Genomic DNA, 21371 nt, shown 5'->3' on the forward strand with positions numbered 1-21371 from the left:
AGCCCACGTGCAGAGCCCACCAGGAAGTCAACACTGCGCTGCGCTAATCACAGGCAGTGAGACATTTCCTGATCTCTGCAGCCGTGCATCGTGACAATGTCTCACTGTCTGTGATTAGCACAACGCAGTGCCGACTTCCTGCCAGGCTCTGCATGAATGCTGTGCGAACACGCCTGAGCTCATCCTTATCCAGAATTTATCAACCTGTCTGAGCATTCAGAAAAAAGTTTCATTCTGCAGAGCTCATTGGAGGGAAGAGATACCCCTTTCACAGAGCACATAGGAACATAGCTGAGGCTGTCAATCAGCTGGAGCTCCTCCCCTGACACCTTTTTTCTCTTGGTGTCAGGAAAAATTGCCAGAAGCGATTCATGCTGATAGCAGAGGAACGTAGCAGCAGACAAAAATGACACTTAGGCCGCGTACACACGGGCGGATTGTCTGCCCAACTAAGTTCGTCAGACAATCCGACAGACAGTCCGTTCAAAATTTGCATGAACGGACTTGACCACACACGATGAGCAGACAGTCCGCTGAAAGCGTGCGCGATGACGTGTACAGCACGTACGACGGGACTAGAAAAACGACGTCCTATACACTGCAATGCAACCTTCGGCCGTGTAAATCCTTTCTGAGCATGCGCCATACTTAGTTCGTCCAACTTGCCTACACACGAGCGGACTGTCCGCTGAAACCAAGTTTGGACGGACAAAACCAAGTTTGAACGGACAAAATTTTGGAAATTCCGTAAGACTTTGTTCGTCAGACAGTCCGCTGAAAAAGTCCGCTGAAGCCCATACACGAGCGGATTGTCCACTGAAACACGGTTCAGCGGACTAAGTTGGACAGACAATCCGCCCGTGTGTACGCGGCCTTACACTTTGTGCTCTTAACTGAAATAAGTACACAGGATAGAGAGATATGCTTTGTTCATATTTCATGTCTGAGGTTTACAGCCACTTTAATTTAACAAGCTGAAGTTAGAAGCTGATTGTTAGCTCCTATCTCTCCACACTTACTCAGCTGTTGATGATATCCTGCTCATCAGTCCTGCCTACTTAAGCCGTCCAGTCCAGAGGAGCTCTGCCTTCACCTTGGTCACATCACAGAAACTATCTCCTGCAATCCTGTTCAAGACTTGTTTTGCTGTCATCCCTTCTGGCTCCAGATCCTGCTTGCTGTTCCACTACATTGATCCCTGACTTCTGGCTTGTCTGACTATCCGTTCCTTTTACTGAACTTTGGCTATGTTTTGACTACGTTTGTTCTTTTTACTTTTATTATTAAACAAGTATGATTTAACTGTACTTCTGTATAGGCCTGATTTCATGATTTCTTACAACATGTCCCTTTCTGCCCTCTCCTCCACTGAGAAAAAAAAAATCTTTCACTGATTACACTGCATGTAGAATGATTTGTAAATGGGGTGCAGTCTGATCAGTCACAGGACCCCCTTCCCCACTCACAGATTGTGTGACAGGCAGTCTAATCTCCTACAGGAGGAATGGGCAGTGGGGGGCTTATCCCCATTGGATCATTTTTAGTGTAGTGGAGCCCAGGGACCTGAAGCTGTTAACCCCCACAGTGCTGGAAGTTCAGCACCAGGAAGAGGACAGGAAAAATAAGAAAAGCGACGACAGAAAAAAGACTTAGTAGTCTTATAGAGTATCACTACCTCACTGAAAGTTTATTTAAAGCATCAACTACCCTTTCAGTAAAATAATACTTTCTAGAATTATTTTTATTATTTTCTTTCTAGTTTTGAACTTTTCTCCAGCAGAATCCAGCAGTCATTCTTCACTACAGGCAAGTAATAAAACTAAAGCTGTGGAAAAAAAAAAGTTTTTTTTTTTTTTTTAACTAAACTTAAAGCGGAACTTCAGTCATTTTTTCATCTTTCCATCTATTAAATCTTCTGCCCTTGTTGTTTTATCTTTGGATAGTAAACATTTTTTTTTTCCGCCAGTAAATACCTTATACAGCCCACTTATTGTTTCTTGTGTGGAAAAAACCCTAGGCTTATGATATCATGCACAGCTCTCACTCTCCAGGAAGGGAGGGGGGATAAGTCATAAGATGGCCAATGAGAGCTGGAGGTGTGCCTCTGTGTGTCTGTGTAAATCCAGGAAGTGAACAGGCAGCAGCTTCAGCTGCCCACAGTTAAAATGGTCGGAGAGAGATTTCTGCAGCATATTTGGCAAGTACAGAATCACAGTATATATAAAATAATATGCAAAGTGGTTGGAGGGAAGCTTCAGAATGGCAAAGATATTCTTTTATTACAAATTATGTGAGCATAAAAGCTTTAAAGTGGTTGTAAACCCTTACAACACACTTTGACCTACAGGTAAGCCTTACCTGTAGGTCCAAGAAACCGTATAGGTTTAGGAGATATTTGCCCGAAGACAGGCACCGCTGTCTACGGCGCATGCGCTGTAGACAGCGGCGCGCAGGCGCACTGAGCGCGGCATCTTCAACGACGGAGATGCCACGCGTGTCGGCTCCCGTGCGCATGCGCAGGAGTGACGTCATCGTGGCTTCGCCGAATGACAGCGGCGGAGCTGCGAGACCCCACCGAGAAGATGGATGCGCCGGACTACAGGGGACAGCGGTGACAGCGCTGGCTCCTGTGTCAGGTAAGTGACACATAATGGACTACTATGTGATGCATAGTAGTCCATTATGCTTTACCTTTGCAGGGAATAAAAGAGGAAGTAAACCCATCAGGGTTTACTTCCTCTTTAAAAGACAATGTCCCAAAAAATATGTAAAATATAAAATAAATGTGCATAGGAAGTCTCAGAAATATAAAATAAATGTGCATAGTCTCAGAACAAATCTACCATTGCCTGACGTTTGGGCCACATATTCGTTTGAGGAACTTCCTAACAGTGGCGACCATACGGTGCGCAGGGGCCCCCCCCATTAATCTATGTGCCCGGCCCCTAATCTAAATGCAAGGCCCCAGATGCATGGATTTCAATGGGGGGAGGTTTGTGACATTAGCAAATTAGTTGGTGTGGGGTGGTGGGCTGGAGCGACCGGAGGGGGGGGGGGGGTTGGATGTCTCAGGTTTGTGAGCCGCCCCCCTAACCCATGGAGCACCAGCCGCCACTACTTCTAAACACATTCAGGATCAGTGTTAGTGGAATACGTGAAAACCTGGATAACAGCTACTTTTATCTGAATCTTATCAAATCTTATCTTTGCTTCTTGACAGGTTCTCTTCAATAAATGAATCCATTGTAGAAATGACAGTATTTAGAATAACTGAAACAACTAAAGAAATTTTTTTAAATACCTGAGAGCATTATCTTTCTCCTTACACTGCTTCTCGAGCTTCAGAATCTTCTGTTTGAGGTTATTTACTAGCTGTAATGGGAATAATAATCAAAGAAGATATATACCAATACAATGAACGTTTTGCCAGTACCCTTATTAAAGCAGAGGGTCAAGTTTAATTTTCTGCATATGCAAGTCCCTCTTTTATGTCATTAAAGTGGTTGTAAACCCTCCCCCACAACTTTGTCCCATGTAAATCAGCATAAAAAACCCTAATGAACACTGCTTGTAGATATCTCCTTACTTGCTTAGTATTGTTGTAATCCTTGTTGTTCTGCAGAATGAAGTCACTGAGCATGCCCAGATCTCCCCTGATTTACGGCACACTCTCTATGTGCTTATCTATCTGTTATCAGGACTTCCTACGGCACAACACTGATATCCCAGGAGACCGTAAAATCATTCAGAGCTTCCTCCAACACCCCATGTGACCATGTGACATGACATGCAGTGTAAACTTGGTCATTACTGCAGTCTTATCAGCTGAAGCTGATAAGACTAACAAAGGGAAACATTAGACAATCGGCACAAGTAAATACTATGAAATAAAACAAGTCAGCTATGAACAGGGAAGCAGGGTTGCCATAGAAACGTTGGATTGAGACGGAGGCTTGGTTAACAGTACAGGAAGTGCTCAATGTAAGGGCGGAAATGCACTCCACTGTGGACTCAGAAAACAATACTTAAGATGGCGCTGCCTAACCCCTGGAAACAAGTTTTCTAAAGTTTCTTTAAACAGTAAGTAATATGTGATTTGGTCTGGATTACAGTGGCTATAGTCTGATAATTACTTATTATAATGGACTAAATGAAAAGAAGCATCAGAGTGGGAGAGTTTACTTCCTCTTTAAAGGAAACAGTCTTAGAGCCAGCGGGGGACAGATTCAGCACTGGAGCGATGCTGCATCCACCTAGGTAAGTAGGATTCCCCAAAAATTCCCATACTTCTCTTTTTCATAATAAACGGAAGCCTCTAAGCCCCCTCATATGAACCAAAGCCATGGCAAAAGATCACACGTTCCCTGGCTGCCAGGAGCACTGTGGATACTTTAAATCATTAGACACTATAAAAAATCTATTTTTTTTCAGACACAGCCTGTCTGGCAGACTTGCAGTGAGATAAGTGAATCAGCAAGACACAATCACAGTGCATCACTGCTAAGCAGAGATGAGGGCCTGCATATGTAACATGTAAATATGTCTGCTCTGTCATACATAGATAATTATCAACTAGACATAAAACACTCATTTAATACAATAAAGCAGAGGGGTGTCCAACCTGCAGCCCAACACAAAATCGTAAACTTAACCACTTGCTTACTGGGCACTTAAACCCCTCTCCTGCCCATGCCAATTTTCAGCTTTCAGCGCTGTCACACTTTGAATGACAATTGCACTGTACCCAAATTACATTTTTCACTTTTTTTTGGTGGTATTTAGTCACAACTGGGGTTTTTATTTTTTGCTAAACAAACAAACAAAAAAGACAGAAAATTTTGATAGTTTGTAATTTTGCAAACAGATCATTTTTCTCCTTCATTTTCTCCTTCATTGATATGCGCTGATGAGGCTGCACTGATGAGCACTGATAGGCACAGATAAGGCTGCACTGATATGGCCGCATTGATGGGCCCTGATAGGTGGCACTGATGGGTGGCACTGATAGGCGGCACTGATTGGTGACATAGGTGGCACTGTGGGCACTGATAGGTGGCACTGGCGGGCACAGATGACTCGGTGCCTGCTCTTCTTGATCGGGACTGATGTCCCTCTGACAGCCACCGGTGATCGCCTTTATTTTCTCCTCATGCTATCAGCGCAAGGAGAAAAAATAGCCGATTACCGGCTCTGTTTACATCACATGATCAACTGCCAGTGGCTGACAGCTGATCACGTGGTAAGGGTCGGGATCGACCCCTTACTCCGATCTGTGATCAGCAGAATCTCATAGACCCGCTGATCACAGAGCGCGCCGTGCAGGCGCCCTGCAGGGAGGCGTGCAGGCCGCTCGAGCAAGGGAGGACGTCTATTGATGCCCTCCCGGCAAAGTAGGTCCACGGTGTAGCCGTCATGCGGACAGGAAGGGGTACATTTTTTTGTTAGTAGTTTTTTGTAAAAATGTGTTTACACTTAGCGAACATATGCAAAAAAAAAATAAAAAATTGAATTTTATCATTTTTACTTTCCCAAAGAAAAATTTACAATCACACTATATCGGCAGCATCTACAGTGCCTTGAAAAAGTATTCATACCCCTTGAAATTGTCCACATTTTATCATGTTACAATCATAAACGTAAATGTATTTTTATTGGGATTTTATGTGATGGACCAACACAAAGAGACACGTAAATGTGGAGTGGAAGAAAAATGATAAATGGTTTTCAATTTTTTTTACAGATAAATATCTGAAAAGTGTAGCGTGCATTTGTATTCCACCCCCTTTAGTTTGATACCCCTAACTAAAATTTAGTGGAACCAATTGCCTTCAGAAGTCACCTTATTGGTAAACAGAGTCCACCTGTTTGTAATTTAATCTCATTATAAATATAGCTGTTCTGCAAAGCCCTCAGAGGTTTGTTAGAGAACCTTAGTGAACATCATGAAGGCCAAGGAACACACCAGACAGGTCACGGATAAAAAGTGTGGGAAAGTTAAAAGCAGGGTTAGGTTATAAAACAATATCCCAAGCTTTGAACATCTCACGGAGCACTGTTCAATTCATCAATTCATCAATTGGGAAAATGAAAAGAGTATGGCACAACTGCAAACCTACCAGGCATGGCCGTCAGGGCCAACTTTAATATTGACTCGACCCTGGGCAAACATTTTCTTGGGCCCCCTCTTTCACGCAATTTCGCTCTCCACATGCTTTGAGACATACAATAAATAGCAGCTAGACTCAACATCGGTTTACGGATTCAGATCAGGCAGTGATTGCGATTGGTTGCCAGAGGTTTCAGTGTATCATTAATGCTTAATGACTGGATGCTAGAGGTTACAGCACACATTATGGATCACTGTTATTTTCTAGATGTAACAGCATATGACTTCTGCTTGTTGATTGCTTGCTAGAGATTACTGTACATCAATACTGCTCACTGATTGATTGCTAGAGGTTACTGAACATCTATACCACTCACTAATTGGTTGTTAGAGGTTACTGCACGTTATTACTGCTCACTGATTGGTTGCAAAAGGTTAGTGGACTGCATTAATGCTCACTGATTGGTTGCTAAAGGTTACATCATATCATCACTTCACTGCCTGCCTTTGTATTCACAAAATCAGGGTGCTGTGGCACCATGTTATTTTGAAGAAGGGTTTCACCTCCAATTTGCTTACTTTTGCAGAACAGGCTGATGTTAGGCTTAATGACCACAGTTGTAGTAAGGACTTTCAAGCATGCTCCTTTACCTCCTCAGTGGGCAGCATTCAGCAGAAGTAATGGTGGATGTGACCTCAGGGGGGCATGATATACATATGAATGCTGCCTCTATTTACATATCAATGCAGCAGTCCATGACTATTTATATATTAATGCCGCCACTATTTACATATCAATGCAGGTTATTTACATGTAAACACAGGGTCTGCAGGTGAGTCATCTGCACATGGCAATAGGGCAGATATGGGCAGCAGCAGCAGAAGTTTACACTGAGATATCGGGACATAGCATGGGACTAAAACTTCAAGGGATAAGGGAATATAAACTGGGATAGTTGGCAAGTATGAGGCAGCTGCTTTGGGCCCCACTACAATGATGGGGCCCAGGGCAGCTGCCCCTTTTGCCCTGCCTTAAAAACGGGCCTGATGGTTGTCCACCTAAACTGACAGGCTGGGCAAGGAGAGCATTAATCAGAGAAGCAGCCAAGAGGCCCATGGTAACTCTGAGGAGCTGCAGAGATCCACAGCTCAGGTGGGAGAATCTGTCCACAGGACAACTCTTATGCCCCATACACACGGTAGGAAATTCTGATGGAAAAAGTCTGAATGGATTATGTTGTCGGAAAATCCGATTGTGTGTAGGCTCTATCCGACTTTTTCCGTCAGATTCTCAGACGCACAAAGTTTGAGAGCAGGATCTAAAATTTTCCGACAACAAAATCCGATCGTTTAAATTCTGATTGTGTGTAGACAATTCCGACGAACAAAGTGCCACGCATGTTAAGAATAAACTGAGAGATGAAAGCTATTGGCTACTGGCCCGTTTATACTCCCGACAAACGTGTTTGACGTCACCTCGTTCCGAACGGTCAGATTTTTCGTGAACTTTGTGAGAATGTGTGTATGCAAGACAAGTTTGGCCCAAAATCCGTCTGGAAAAAATGCAACGGATTTTGTGGTCAGAATTTCCGACCGTGTGTATGGGGCATTAGTCGTGCACTCCACAAATCTAATCTTGATGGAAGAGTGGCAAGAAGAAAGCCATTGTTGAAAGAAAAGCGGTGCTCTGGTCAGATGAGACCAAAATTTAACTTTTTTGCCTAAAAGCAAAATGGTATCGGATGTAGAAAACTAAAACTGCACATTACCCTGAATACACCATCCCCGCCATGAAACATGGTGGTGGCAGCATCATGTTATGAGGATGCTTTTCTCCAGCAGGGACAGGGAAGCTGGTCAGAGTTGATGGAAAGATGGATGGAGCCAAATACAGGGCAATCTTAGAAGAAAACCTGTTAGAGTCTGCAAAAGACTTGAGATTGGGGCCAAGGTTCACCTTCCAGCAGGACAACAACCCTAAACATACAGCCAGAGCTACAATGAGATTCAGATTAATTAAAGCATATTCATGTGTTAGAATGGCCCAGTCATAGTCCAGACCAAAATCCAATTGAGAATCTGTGCCAAGACTTGAAAATTGCTGTTCACAGACGCTCTCCATCCAATCTGACAGAGCTTGAGATATTTTGTAAAGAAGAATGGGCAAAAATGTCACTCTTTAGATGTGCAAAGCTGTTAGAGACCCAAAAATACTTGCAGCTGTAATTGCAGTGAAAGTATTGATCAGGGGGACTGAATACAAATGCACGCCACACTTTTCACATATTTATTTGTAAAAAAAATTGAAAACCATTTATCATTTTCCTTCCACTTCACAAGTATATGCCACTTCCACATAAAGTCCCAATAAAATACATTTACATTTTTGGTTGTAACATGACAAAATGTGTAAAATTTCAAGGGGTATGAATACTTTTTTCAAGGCATTGTATATTTCTGAGAAACTATTTTCAAGGATGGAGCACACAAGGGGGAAATTAGAACCAAAATATCTGAAGAGCACCTTGAGAATTCATTAAGAATTTCTACTAAATCCATCAAACCAGATATTGAGGCGTTAGTTTACCAAACACAGTGTCAAATGTGGCTAAAGTTTTATATTGCGCTCTTTTACTTTTATAATAAAAAAAAATGACAAAACTTTTACCCCCTTCTTGCTCAGGCCAATTTTCAGCTTTCAGAGCTGTCGCAATTTGAATGACAATGGCACGGTCATGCAACACTGTACCCAAACAAAATTTTTATAATTTTTTTCACACAAATACAGCTTTTTTTTGTGGTATATCATCACCACTGGGTTTTTTTTTTGTTAAATAAACAAATAAAGACTAAAAATTTGGAATAAAAAAAAAACATTTTCATAGGAGTCATTGATGGGCAGCATTGGTAGGCACAGATTGGCAGCACTGGTTGGCACTGTAGAGACTGCACAATGATAATAGATGCCCCTTTTACACAAGCAGATTATCGGCTCTCTTTTCCTCTCCTCATGTTGTCAGCGTGAGCAAAGTAGTGCCGATAACTGGCCCATGTTTACATACGTGATCAGCTGTGACTGGACACAGCTGATTATGTGGTAAAGAGCTGTTGATTGACTCTTTACCTCAATCCGTGACCGGTCGTGTCGAGAACACACTGCGACTATAGAGCGCACGCACCCACGCATCAGGTGCGCTGTGGCGCGATCACAAGACGCCATCACACAATGACTTCCCAGAACTAGCCGGCTGCGCTGTACCCGTCATTCTATAGCACGGTCGGCAAGTGGTTAAAGTATAATAATATAATTATATTAAAGCTGAAGGGTTAATAATACTTCTTCTGAGTGTCAGTCTTCTGGCCTCTTCATTGGCCAGCGCAGGATGACGTCACTCCTGCACAAGCGCAGCAGGCAGTCACCCTGGCACTCAGAGACCGGACGGATGCTGTAAGCTGAACTGTGCATGTGCAGCTCAGTTTGCAATGCCAGTGAAGACAGCGAACATGCGGGTTTTTTTGTTACAGTGGAACCTCAGTTCCACATTAGATTTCTTTTTATGTTTATCATGTTCAAAAGATGCTACATCCCTAAAAACAGAAGTTAGCCTTTGCAATCCTTGTAAGTACATTGATCACCAAAATTCCACTCACCAAACTGTTGTCACTTCTTTTATCCACCAGACTCCGTGTAAATTCTGAGCTCTGCAGGAATAAGAAGAGACAGTTTAGAGTCTATAAAGGTAAGTGAGAGGCTCAGGATTGGTAGGGCTGATACAACACACATGGGGCACGGGCTTTAAATCACGAGAGATGGCTCATGGCTAATTTGCAATTTGAAACATAAAAACCTCAGGGTCACCACTGAAAAACCCCTGCAACCTGCATTCTGATATAGTGCAGAGCAAAACAAAGAGGACATACAAGGCTCTTGTACACGTTGTACACTATATGACTAAAGGTTTGTGGACACCTGACCATTATGCCTTGTGCACACGGTCCGAAATTCTGACGGAAAAGGTCCGATCGGATTATATTGTTGGAAAATCCGATCATGTGTCATCTAACAGGGACACTAATTCTGGAGACCTTGGGAGTCCCCAAAGAATTCCCTTAATTTGCAGGGATTTCCTCTCAATTTCTGTTTGGCTATGGGACAGGAAGTGAAAGGAAATCTCCTCAATGGGACAAAGTCTGACAGGGGTTATAACCCTCCTTTGCGATATCCAAAAAAAAGTTTTGCCTATAGTTCTACTTTAATACAGAGTTGCTGCTACCCCTCTGAAACTACAACAGCATCTTCTTTTTTGGGAAGCCTTTCCACCTGACTTAAAGTGGTTGTAAACCCTTACAAACCACTTTGACCTACAGGTAAGCCTAGATTAAGGCTTACCTATAGGTCCAAGAAATATCTCCTAAACCTACACGGTTTAGGAGATATTTACAAAAAGACAGGCACCGCTGTCTACGGCGCATACAATTGGCTATACAGTAGTGATGCACTGAAATTTCTGGAGCCGTAAATAAATTGCCAAAAATAGTGTTGTCGGCACAATGCCAAAAGAAAAATATTTTAGATAATGGAGCCGAAAATGGTGCCGCCCATTGTGGGGGCGTCATCCTGGTTTGCCCCAGTCCTGCCTCCTCCTTTCCTCCTCTCCTCCCTCCCACAGAGCGGTGATCTCCGTATGTCATGGAGCTGAATTCCACAGGCCGCAGTAACAATGTCCCACCTCCTGTGACAGATGGCACACTGATCCAATGGCTGGACATTGAATCAGCGTGATGTGATCACAGGAGGCGGGACATTGTTACTGCAGCCCGAGCAATTCAATTCACAGCTCCGTGACACATGGAGATCACCGCTCTGATCCAGGCATGGGTGAGGCTGCATCCACAGACACAGGCAGGCTGCATGACGGGTACTGGCAGGCTGCATATGACGGGTACTGGCAGGTTGCATATGACGGGCACCGGCAGGCTGCATATGACGGGCATCGGCAGGCTGCATATGACGGGCACCGGCAGGCTGCATATGACGGGCACAGACAGGATGCATGATGGACACTGGTGAGGCTGCCTTGATCTCTTGTATCATGTCTGCAGCCTCTGATCATCACCTGTACGATGTCTGCAGTCTCTGACCATCTCCTGTATCAGATGGTTAGAGACTGCAGACTGAATTTTCTTGAGCTTTTCTTGCACCAGGAGGTGCCAATAATGGCCAAAAATAAATTCATATTAATTTAAATTTATTATATTAATTAAAAAGTCGAATATAATCTTAATATAATTTTTCAAAACTGCCATTTTTGGTATCGGTTTTCGGCCTAGTGCAGCCTTCATTTTCGGTTTCGGCACCAAAATTTCCATTCAGTGCACACCTACTATACAGTGTAGGTTTGAAGGTCAGGTGTCCATAAAGTTATAACCATATAATGTGCATTGCCCCTTTTAGTGGCACAAGTAAGGGACACTAAACAAGTCTAGGTTGCCATGGTCAGGGAAGACATCACACCGTTATTTCTCAAAGCCCATTCAGCCTTAAAGGCCAAGTTCCCCTTTTACCTGCAAAAACTCATATGTTTTTACAGGTAAAAAAAATGTGTATTTTTTTTTTTTCTCATGAGCCCGCAAAGCATTGTACCTGTAGGTGCAATGTCAGGCTCTGCAGACAATGCCTACAGCTTTTTGCCTTTATCTCTGTACAGGCTTTCTGTTTGAAAACTGTAAAACGTGTCAATGAACTACGAGATCACTCACCAACGCCCTCGCAGTTCATTAAGAACTACAAGTTGCCTGTCACAGATCCTGTGAATGAATAACGTGGTTGTGAGGGCAGTTTATAAATTGCGACAGCGGGTGCCGGGAGAAAAAACCCCACTCACTGTGGGATCGGTGCGGGAACTGGTGCATAGTAGCATGTTACACCCTAAATACAGATGTAACGTGGCATTTTTAAGAAGCTTTAGCGCTAAGAACAGCGCCTGAAAAAAGCCTCATCTGCAGTCCCAATGTGAAAGCCCGAGTGCTTTCACACTGGGGCGGTGCACTTGCAGTACATTATAAAAGTCCTGCAAGAAGCATCTTTGCGGCGGTTTGCTAGCGGTGTTTGCCAGTGCAAACCACCCCTGCCCATTGGAATGCATGGGCAGCGCTGCTAAAGAGCCTGCAAAGGGCTTTGGCAGCGGCGCTACACAGGCGCTTTTGACCCTTTTTAACCCCTTCTAGGGTGTTAAAAGCACCCCACTCCCACCAAAATAGTGGTGCCAAAGCGTCGCTATAACAGTGGTAAAGTGCCGCTAAAACTAGTAGCGCTTTAATGCTACTGCCCGCCCCAGTGTGAAAGGGCTCTCACTAAAAATAAGCCCACCCTTTAAAAGAGCAGTCCTTTTGATTCAGTAATGCAGGATTGTATACACCTGACATGGTAAAACTTTTTTTTCTTACTCACTCTGGAGGGGTCCAGCAGCTGTTCAATTTGACGATCTTTTCTATTATTTTCTTCTTCCAGCCTCCGAAGTTTTGTTTTCATGATGTCATTCTCAGATTTATGTGCTTGTACAGACTTAAAATAAATATACAAGCTAAAACGAATGCATGACATAGACATGTAATAATCATGTGCTATAATATAGCCTTAAAAGAATAAAGTATAGTATACACATTGCACAAAAGTTAATTTAACGAGTCTATTTACTAAAACTGGAGCGCGGACAATCTGGTGCAGCTCAGCACAGAAACCAATCAGCTTCCAGGGTTCACTGTCAAAGCTTACTTGAACGAGCTGAATTTAGAAGCCGATTGGCTACCATGTACAGCTGCACCAGATTCTAAATGCTTGGATTTTAGTAAATCTCCCCAATGTGTTCATTTTAATACAGTGGGTAAAATAAGGTAAATCGTTTTCTAAAAGTGCTATTGACATGACATTTTCACCACATGTCGGTACCAACCCATGCAATCCATACATACAAAGAAACCAAAACAAATAGGTTCAGAAATGAGGTTATGTGTAATAAAATGGAATGACACAGGGAAAAAATATTGAACACACTAGCTTATTACTTATTAATACTTTGTACAAAATCCTTTGTTGGTAATGACAGCTTCAAGACGCCTCTTGTATGGAGAAACTAGTCGCATGCATTACTTAGGTGCAATTTTTGGTTATTTTACCACACAGTCTTCAAATCTTGAAGGTTCCGTGGGCCTATTCTACGATTTTTCTATTGGATTCAAGTCAGGTGATTGGCTGGGCCATTCTAGCAGCTTTATTTTCCTTTCTTTAAAACCAGTTGAGAGTTTCCTTGGCTTTGTGGTTAGGTTCATTGTCTTGCTGAAATATCCACCCTCATTTCATCTTCATCAACCTGGTAGATGGCAGCAGATTTTTAACAAGAATGTCTTGGTACATTTTTCCATTCATCCTTCCTTCAAAGACATGAAGTTTGCCAGTACCGTATGCTGAAAAACAGCCCCAAACCATGATGTTCCCACCTCCAAAATTCACTGTTGGTATGGGGGTGTTTTTGGGGTGATGTGCCATTTGACTTCCAAACATGGTGTGTATTATGGCATCCAAAGAGTTAAATTTTGGTCTCATCTGACCAGACTATATTCTATGGATATTTCACAAGCTTGGCTAAATGTTGTGCAGCAAACTTTAAATGATCTTCAACATCCTTTTTCTTCAGCAATGGAGTCTTGTGTGGTGAGCGTGCATACAGGCCACGGCCACTGAGTGCAATTGTTTTCTTTGAAACATTTGTACCTGCTAATTACAGGTCCTCCTGAAGCTCTCCACAGGTGGTCCTTTGGCTCTTCTGATAATTCTTTTCACTTCTCTGTCAGAAATCTTGCGAGGAGCACCCGGTCGTGGCCGGGTTGTTGTGAAATTATGTTCTTTCCACTTCTGGATTATGGCTCCAACAGTGCTCACTGGAACAATCAGGTTTCAAGTTTAAAAAACCTTCTGTAACCAATGCCATCAGTATGTTTTGCAACAATAAGGTTGTAAAGGTCTTGAGAGAGCTCTTTGCTTTTACCCATCATGAGATATTTCTTGTGTGCCCCCTTGGTAATTAAGACACCTTTTTATAGGCTATCAGTTGAGACTGAACCAGCTGATATTAATTTGCACTGACAAGGGGCAGGATTGCTGTCTAATTATTGATAGATTTCAGCTGGTGTCTTAGCTTTCCATGCCTTTTTGCGCCTCCTTTTCTTCATGTTGTCTGATCATTTTCCCTGTGCCATTCCATTTTATTACATATAACTTCATTTATGAACTTATTTGTTTTGGTGTCTTTATATGTATTGATTGTTACTGACATGTGGTGAAAATTTCACATCACAGAGTCATGTTCATTCCGGCTGTCTCCGTCCACAATGCCACCCGCCCTGCTCCTCCAATCGCTGCACATCGTCCAGGGAGGGAGGCGGGCAGAGAGCTGACAGGCTGATGGACACCGGCACCTCTCAGATCCTAGGGACGGAGGAGAAGAGGAGACTGCAAATTTCCCCCTCCTCCTTGGTGTGTGATCACAGCTGCTTCGCCCCCTAGTTTGCCTAGTGGTAGTGCCAGCCTTGACAAAGCACTGTCAGTAGATCTGGTTGTTTCTATCAAAGACTGGATACCTTGTAAGGAGGACTTATGATCAAAGGACTGGAAAAAAGTCAAGACAGCTACAAGGGCCTGGGAGACCAAGAAAGGGTTTAGGAGGTTGAAAAAGCTGAGGTGGCTAGTGAGTCCACGGGGGCTGGAGGAATTCTGAAAGAATTTTGTTTAATAAAAGTGGGCTACTGGGCCCTTAAAAATAGTTCCGACTGACATGGTCTCACTTGACAAAACGCATCTACCATGAGAGCTAAAAACTCCCATATCACATCAGCAACAAAAGAATATTGGGTATCATTACCTGGGACTAAAATTGCTGCAACTTTAAACATCAGAAAACATAAAGACTCTGCACATAAAGACACAGTAGATGAATTGCCATATTACTGTATATCTGTCCTACATACCTTCTTCAGATCTAGGATCTCATCATACATGTCTTCCTTCTCTTTAAAGTCTGGTGTTCCCGGGATGTAACCTGTAAGTTAAAAAAATGAATTAACTCACATTAATCATTTAGGATGTAGAACATACAGGCAATTAGGGGGTTACGCTACCAACTAGTTTTAGTTAGATGTCAGTGAGTTTAACTGCCCAACTCAATAGCTTCTGTAACAGTGAGAGCTCCTTTCCCGTGTTTCCATATACAACCATCTTCTCTTGTCACTTTAGGGCAGGGTTCTCAAACTGGCGGCCCTCTAGCTATTGCTAAACTACAAGTCCCATCATGCCTCTGCCTGTGGGAGTCATGCTTGTATCTGTCAGCCTTGCAATACCTCATGGAACTTGTAGTTTTGCAACAGCTGGAGGGCTGCCGGTTTGCGATCCCTGGGGCATCCTAAGCTGGATGCACACACACACACACACACAGATTTTTTTCCCCCTTCAGCCAAGCTAAACAGCATGGAAGGAGACATTTCCCATTGCAGCTATTGTATTCTGACAGCCAGAGCCGCCAGCTGTCAGAATACCTGAACACTGTCTGCACCTGACTGGATGCAGGTACTATTTGGCCAGCAGTTTTCCACCCAGTTCTTTTTTATTTTTTATTTGGAGGATTCAAAACAGGAGGGTGCCAACAGAGCTACCCACAAACCAAATCCATGGCTGAACACAAGAAAATTCACAGGTTTCCCCCATCCACACTAAACAGCGTTGATGGTGAAACTTCCATTACCAGCTACTGTATTTAACAGTTGAATACCTGAACATTGACCACATCTGAAAAAAAAACAGCCATTGTTCAGCTGAACATTTTTCACTTAGTTCAGATGATTGTTAAAATGACATTCGCTGAGCCAGATGGTGCCACAGGACCACTCACAGCTCAAGAGAGAACAGTCTCTGCCCCAGCAACCATATCAAACCTTGCTTCCCTGTTACCTTCTCACAGGGCAGAGTGTGGAGAGTGAAAGAAAAAATAGGATTGGTTACTATGGATGAGCTCAGGCGTGTTCCATATTCGCATACTCATCCACGTCCGCATACTCCACGTGCAGAGCCCGCCAGGAAGTCGGCCCAGCGCTGCGCTAATCACAGGCAGTGAGACATTGTCTGAGCTCTGCAGCCGCGCATCGGGGCAATGTCTCACTGCCTGTGATTAGCGCAGCGCTGCGCCGACTTCCTGGCGGGCTCTGCACGTGTAGTATGCAAACACGCCTGAGCTCACCCTTATTGGTTACTAATGGCAGCATATGCTATTTAAGACAATCCTACCCTTATGAATAAAGCACACTGTATGAGTTTGAACCTTGAGGCCACAGTTAATTTTATAATCACCATTACTGGAGGAGCGGGAGTATTTAGGCTTCTTCATCCCGAGAGCATCCTTGAGATACTCTGGTGTACTGCTGCCTGGATTCACCCAAGCCTGCCCGATGTCCGTGTCCGATTTCAGGGGCTGAGTCAGGCCTGTGTGGAAGAAGAAGAACAAGATCACAAGGAAGTAACAGCAATGGCTGCACAGACAAGCACTGCTATGTATAAAACCATACCAAAGTTTCCAAGTGAAATCATGTAGATCTGATAGATTCAGATTTATGCAAATCCACTTCGCACTACAAGTGCAAACTACAAGTGCAAAGTGCACTTGAAATTGCACTGAAAGTGCAATCGCTGTAAATCTGAGGGGTAGATCTGAAATGAGGGGAAGCTCTGCTGATTTTATCATCCTATCATGTGCAAACTAAAATGCTGATTTTTTTTATTTTCCTGCCATGTCCCCCTCGGATCTACAGCAACTGCACTTCCAAGTGCACTTTCAGTAGTTTTCACTTGTAGTGCAAAGTGGATTTGCCTTTCGTAAATAACCCCCACAGTCACCTTCAATAAATCTTCAACTGTTTTTTTCTGCATGTCATAAACAGTCAAACCAATGTTTTTTTTTTTTTGTTTTTTTTTTACTATACACCAGGGATCTCCAAACTTTTCAAACAAAGGGCCAGCTAATTGTCCTTTACACTTTAGGAGGGTCGGATTGTGGCTAGCGAGGGCAGAAAATGTCCCAGGCCTGGCATCAGTGAAAATAAATATGGCTTCGAGGTATGTGGTCAATAGGAGGAAGAGTAGTGCCCCTATTAGTAGGAGGAATAGTATCCCATCATTGGCATCAGTGGAAGAAATAGTACCCTATTGTTGGTTTCAGTGGGAGGAATAGTGCCCCAAGGGCCAGATAAAAGACTAACAAAGGGCCACATCTGGTCCTCGGGCCCTAGTTTGGAGACCCCTCCTCTACACATTACAATATTGCATTCCAAACTATCTGAATGATTTCTTTTTTTATGCAGCCGCAGGCATCATTCAGATATTATTCTGCTGGCGATTCCCTGTCATGTAAAAACAAACAAATAATCATAGCGGCTGTTCAGCCGATTCATTGTTTTTACAGATGACAGGAGGGGAAGCCATGCTTCAACTGGCTCATCCGTGTGATCGGCGAGTTGGAGAATGATTGGCCGTGGCGACCGCTTGCCATAGAAAATACTGCAGACTAGATGGTCCCCGGCAGTCTCTATGACCTTCGAAGGCCGGGCAGGATGTTATGACGTTACGTCTGGCCTCAGCAGATGTAAACACTGTTACTGCCTGAGCTAGGAAGCCAGAGATAGTTTTTTTATTTTTTATTTTTATTTCAAGCTTTCCAGTCTAGAGGCGAGATCTGGATACTTATTTGATAAAAAAATTAATAAAAAAATGTAAAGGCAAAGTGTCAAAAATAAATAAATAATATAAATAAAATAAATAAAAGTAAATGAAGCCGCCCCTATCTCTGTGGTGCTTGCATGCAGAAGCGAACACATACATACGTCGTGCCCGCATATGTAAATGACATTCATATCACATACTGTATGTGAGCCTAAGACCTCCACTGTAACTCTAAACATGCAACATTTTTAAAGTGTCGCCTATGGAGAGTTTTAGGTACTGAAGTTTGGCGCCATTTCACGACTGTGTGCAATTTTAAAGTGTGACATGTTAGGTATCTACAGTGCCTTGCGAAAGTATTCGGCCCCCTTGAACTTTTCAACCTTTTGCCACATTTCAGGCTTCAAACACAAAGATATAACATTTTTATTTTTTGTAAAGAATCACCAAGTGGGACACAATTGTGAAGTGGAACGAAATCTATTGGATTTTTGAAACTTTTTAAACTAATAAAAAAATGAAAAGTGGGGTGTGCAAAATTATTCGGCCCCCTTGCGTTAATACTTTGTAGAGACACCTTTTGCTGCGATTACAGCTGCAAGTCGCTTGGGGTATGTCTCTATCAGTTTTACACATTGAGAGACTGAAATTCTTGCCCATTCTTCCTTGCAAAACAGCTCGAGCTCAGTGAGGTTGGATGGAGAGCGTTTGTGAACAGCAGTTTTCAGCTCTTTCCACAGATTCTCGATTGGATTCAGGTCTGGACTTTGACTTGGCCATTCTAACACCTGGATACGTTTATTTGTGAACCATTCCTTTGTAGATTTTGCTGTATGTTTGGGATCATTGTCTTGTTGGAAGATAAATCTCCGTCCCAGTTTCAGGTCTTTTGCAGACTCCAACAGGTTTTCATCCAGAATGGTCCTGTATTTGGCTGCATCCATCTTCCCCTCAATTTTAACCATCTTCCCTGTCCCTGCTGAAGAAAAGCAGGCCCAAACCATGATGCTGCCACCACCATGTTTGACAGTGGGGATGGTGTGTTGAGGGTGATGAGCTGTGTTGCTTTTACGCCAAACATATCGTTTTGCATTGTGGGCAAAAAGTTAGATTTTGGTTTTATCTGACCAGAGCACCTTCTTCCACATGTTTGGTGTGTCTCCCAGGTGGCTTGTGGAAAACTTTTTTTTTTTTTTTTGCTACATCAGCGATTTTTTCACGAGGCCCCAATCAACTTTACGTTCATTTGCACCTTCCTCGTCTTCACATCATTGTAGCGTTATTTTTAATTTTTACCTTTAATTTCCCTTTTTTTTTTTTTTTTTCTTTTTTTTTTTTTTTTCCCTTTCCTCTCTCAGTGTACACAAGCACTTTAAAAAAATCAATAATATATCACTATTACAAGATTGATTTCTCATACATACAATCTACTGTTATCCTTATCTTCTATAAATTAGCATCCTTTTAACCATTAACCTATCCCACCTCTCCCTTTCCCTTTCCTACTACCTTCACCGTTACTACGTCTTTATATTACTTTTTAAGCGGTTTACTCATAACATAAATTAAGGTCTACTTCCCCTTTCTTAATTTTAATCTTGATTCTCCAACTCATTTCTAATCCAAGGGGTATCCCATCTCATCAGCCCATGGTCTCCATATTTTTTCAAACTCTCTCAGGTTCCCTGTGGAAAACTTTAGACGAGACTTTTTATGGATATCTTTGAGAAATGGCTTTCTTCTTGACACTCTTCCATAAAGGCCAGATTTGTGCAGTGTACGACTGATTGTTGTCCTATGGACAGACTCTCCCACCTCAGCTGTAGTTCTCTGCAGTTCATCCAGAGTGATCATGGGCCTCTTGGCTGCATCTCTGATCAGTCTTCTCCTTGTCTGAGCTGAAAGTTTAGAGGGACGGCCAGGTCTTGGTAGATTTGCAGTGGTCTGATACTCCTTCCATTTCAAAATGATCGCTTGCACAGTGCTCCTTGGGATGTTTAAAGCTTGGGAAATCATTTTGTATCCAAATCCGGCTTTAAACTTCTCCACAACAGTATTACGGACCTGCCTGGTGTGTTCCTTGGTCTTCATGATGCTCTCTGCGTTTCAACAGAACCCTGAGACTATCACAGAGCAGGTGCATTTATACAGAGACTTGATTACACACAGGTGGATTCTATTTATCACCATCAGTCATTTAGACAACATTGGATCATTCAGAGATCCTCGCTGAACTTCTGGAGTGAGTTTGCTGCACTAAAAGTAAAGGGGCCGAATAATTTTGTACGCACCACTTTTCAGTTTTTTATTTGCTAAAAAAGTTTAAAATATCCAATAGATTTTGTTCCACTTCACAATTGTGTCCCACTTGTTGGCGATTCTTCACAAAAAATTAAAATTTTATATCTTTAGGTTTGAAGCCTGAAATGTGGCAAAAGGTTGAAAAGTTCAAGGGGGCCGAATACTTTCGCAAGGCACTGTATTTACCCAGCGTAACATCATCTTTCACATTATACAAAAAAATTGTGCTTACTTTCGTTTTTTTATTTTTTAAACTCATGAAACAATAAAAAAAAGTTTGGGGAAAAAATGCTGCGCAAATTCCATGTGACATAAAAAGTTGCAACTACCACAATTTTATTCCTTAGGGTCTCTACTAAAAAACATATATAATGTTTGGTGGTTCTAATGCCCTGTACACACAATCGGAAATTCCGCCAGCAAAAAGTCAGATGAGAGCTTTTGGTCGGAAAATGTGATTGTCTGTATGCTCCATCAGGCTTTTTCTGGGCGAATTTCGGCCAGCAAACGATTGAGAGCATGTTCTCAATTTTTCAGTTAGAAAAAGTTGAGATCGGAAATTCCGATCGTCTGTACAAATTCCGACGCGCAAAATTCCTATGCATGCTCGGAAACAATTAGACGCATGCTCAGAACCATTGACCTTCATTTTCTTGGCTCATCCTAGTGTTATACGTCACCGCGTTCTTGATGGTCGAAAGTTCAGAGAACTTTTGTGTGACCGTGTGTGTATACAAGACAGCTTGAACGGAATCCCGTCGGAATTCTTTTGGAAAAACCATCAGAGATTTTTCTGACCAAAATTCTGATCATGTGTACGCGACATAAGTAATTTTCAAGCAAAAAAAAAGATGATTTTTACACGTAGGAGAGGAATGCCAGAATAGGCCTAGTATGGAAGTGGTTAATAAATAAATAAATACTCAATTTTTTTGCAGGTAAATAAAATGTGCATTTACTATTTTTTGCTGCAGGAGCCTGGAAAGCATAACACCAGCAGATACCATGCAGGTCTTCTGAACGCGGTCAGTCTATCTTCTTGCCTGTACATCCTGTACGGGTAAGCCGATACTCCCTGACCGGGAGACTTAATGAACTAGTGCCATGGTAGTTCATTGATAACTACAAGCCGACAGCTGCTAAAGATGTCAGGGCTTATAATTCAATCAGAAACACAGAGCAGTATGTATGAATGAAGCGCTA

The 21371-nt window shown here is 42.7% G+C and overlaps 1 protein-coding gene across 2 annotated transcripts in view; it reads right to left on the bottom strand.

The window, feature by feature from the left end:
• The window catches only part of IQCE (IQ motif containing E), a 114215-nt gene that overhangs the window by 64166 nt on the left and 28678 nt on the right, over positions 1–21371 (bottom strand). For both annotated transcript variants that reach the window (XM_077449158.1, XM_077449159.1), the window contains exons 6-10: positions 16503–16634; positions 15131–15201; positions 12558–12671; positions 9758–9808; positions 3302–3372 (exon numbers count right to left, since the gene is read on the bottom strand). In XM_077449158.1, the coding sequence (XP_077305284.1) occupies positions 3302–3372; positions 9758–9808; positions 12558–12671; positions 15131–15201; positions 16503–16634 (439 nt within the window). The remainder of the gene's footprint in view (positions 1–3301; positions 3373–9757; positions 9809–12557; positions 12672–15130; positions 15202–16502; positions 16635–21371) is intronic.

This window comes from Lithobates pipiens, unplaced genomic scaffold (genome assembly GCF_037356315.1).
Source record: "Lithobates pipiens isolate NorthernLeopardFrog02 unplaced genomic scaffold, aLitPip1_a1.2 Scaffold_22, whole genome shotgun sequence".
NCBI lineage: Eukaryota > Metazoa > Chordata > Amphibia > Anura > Ranidae > Lithobates > Lithobates pipiens.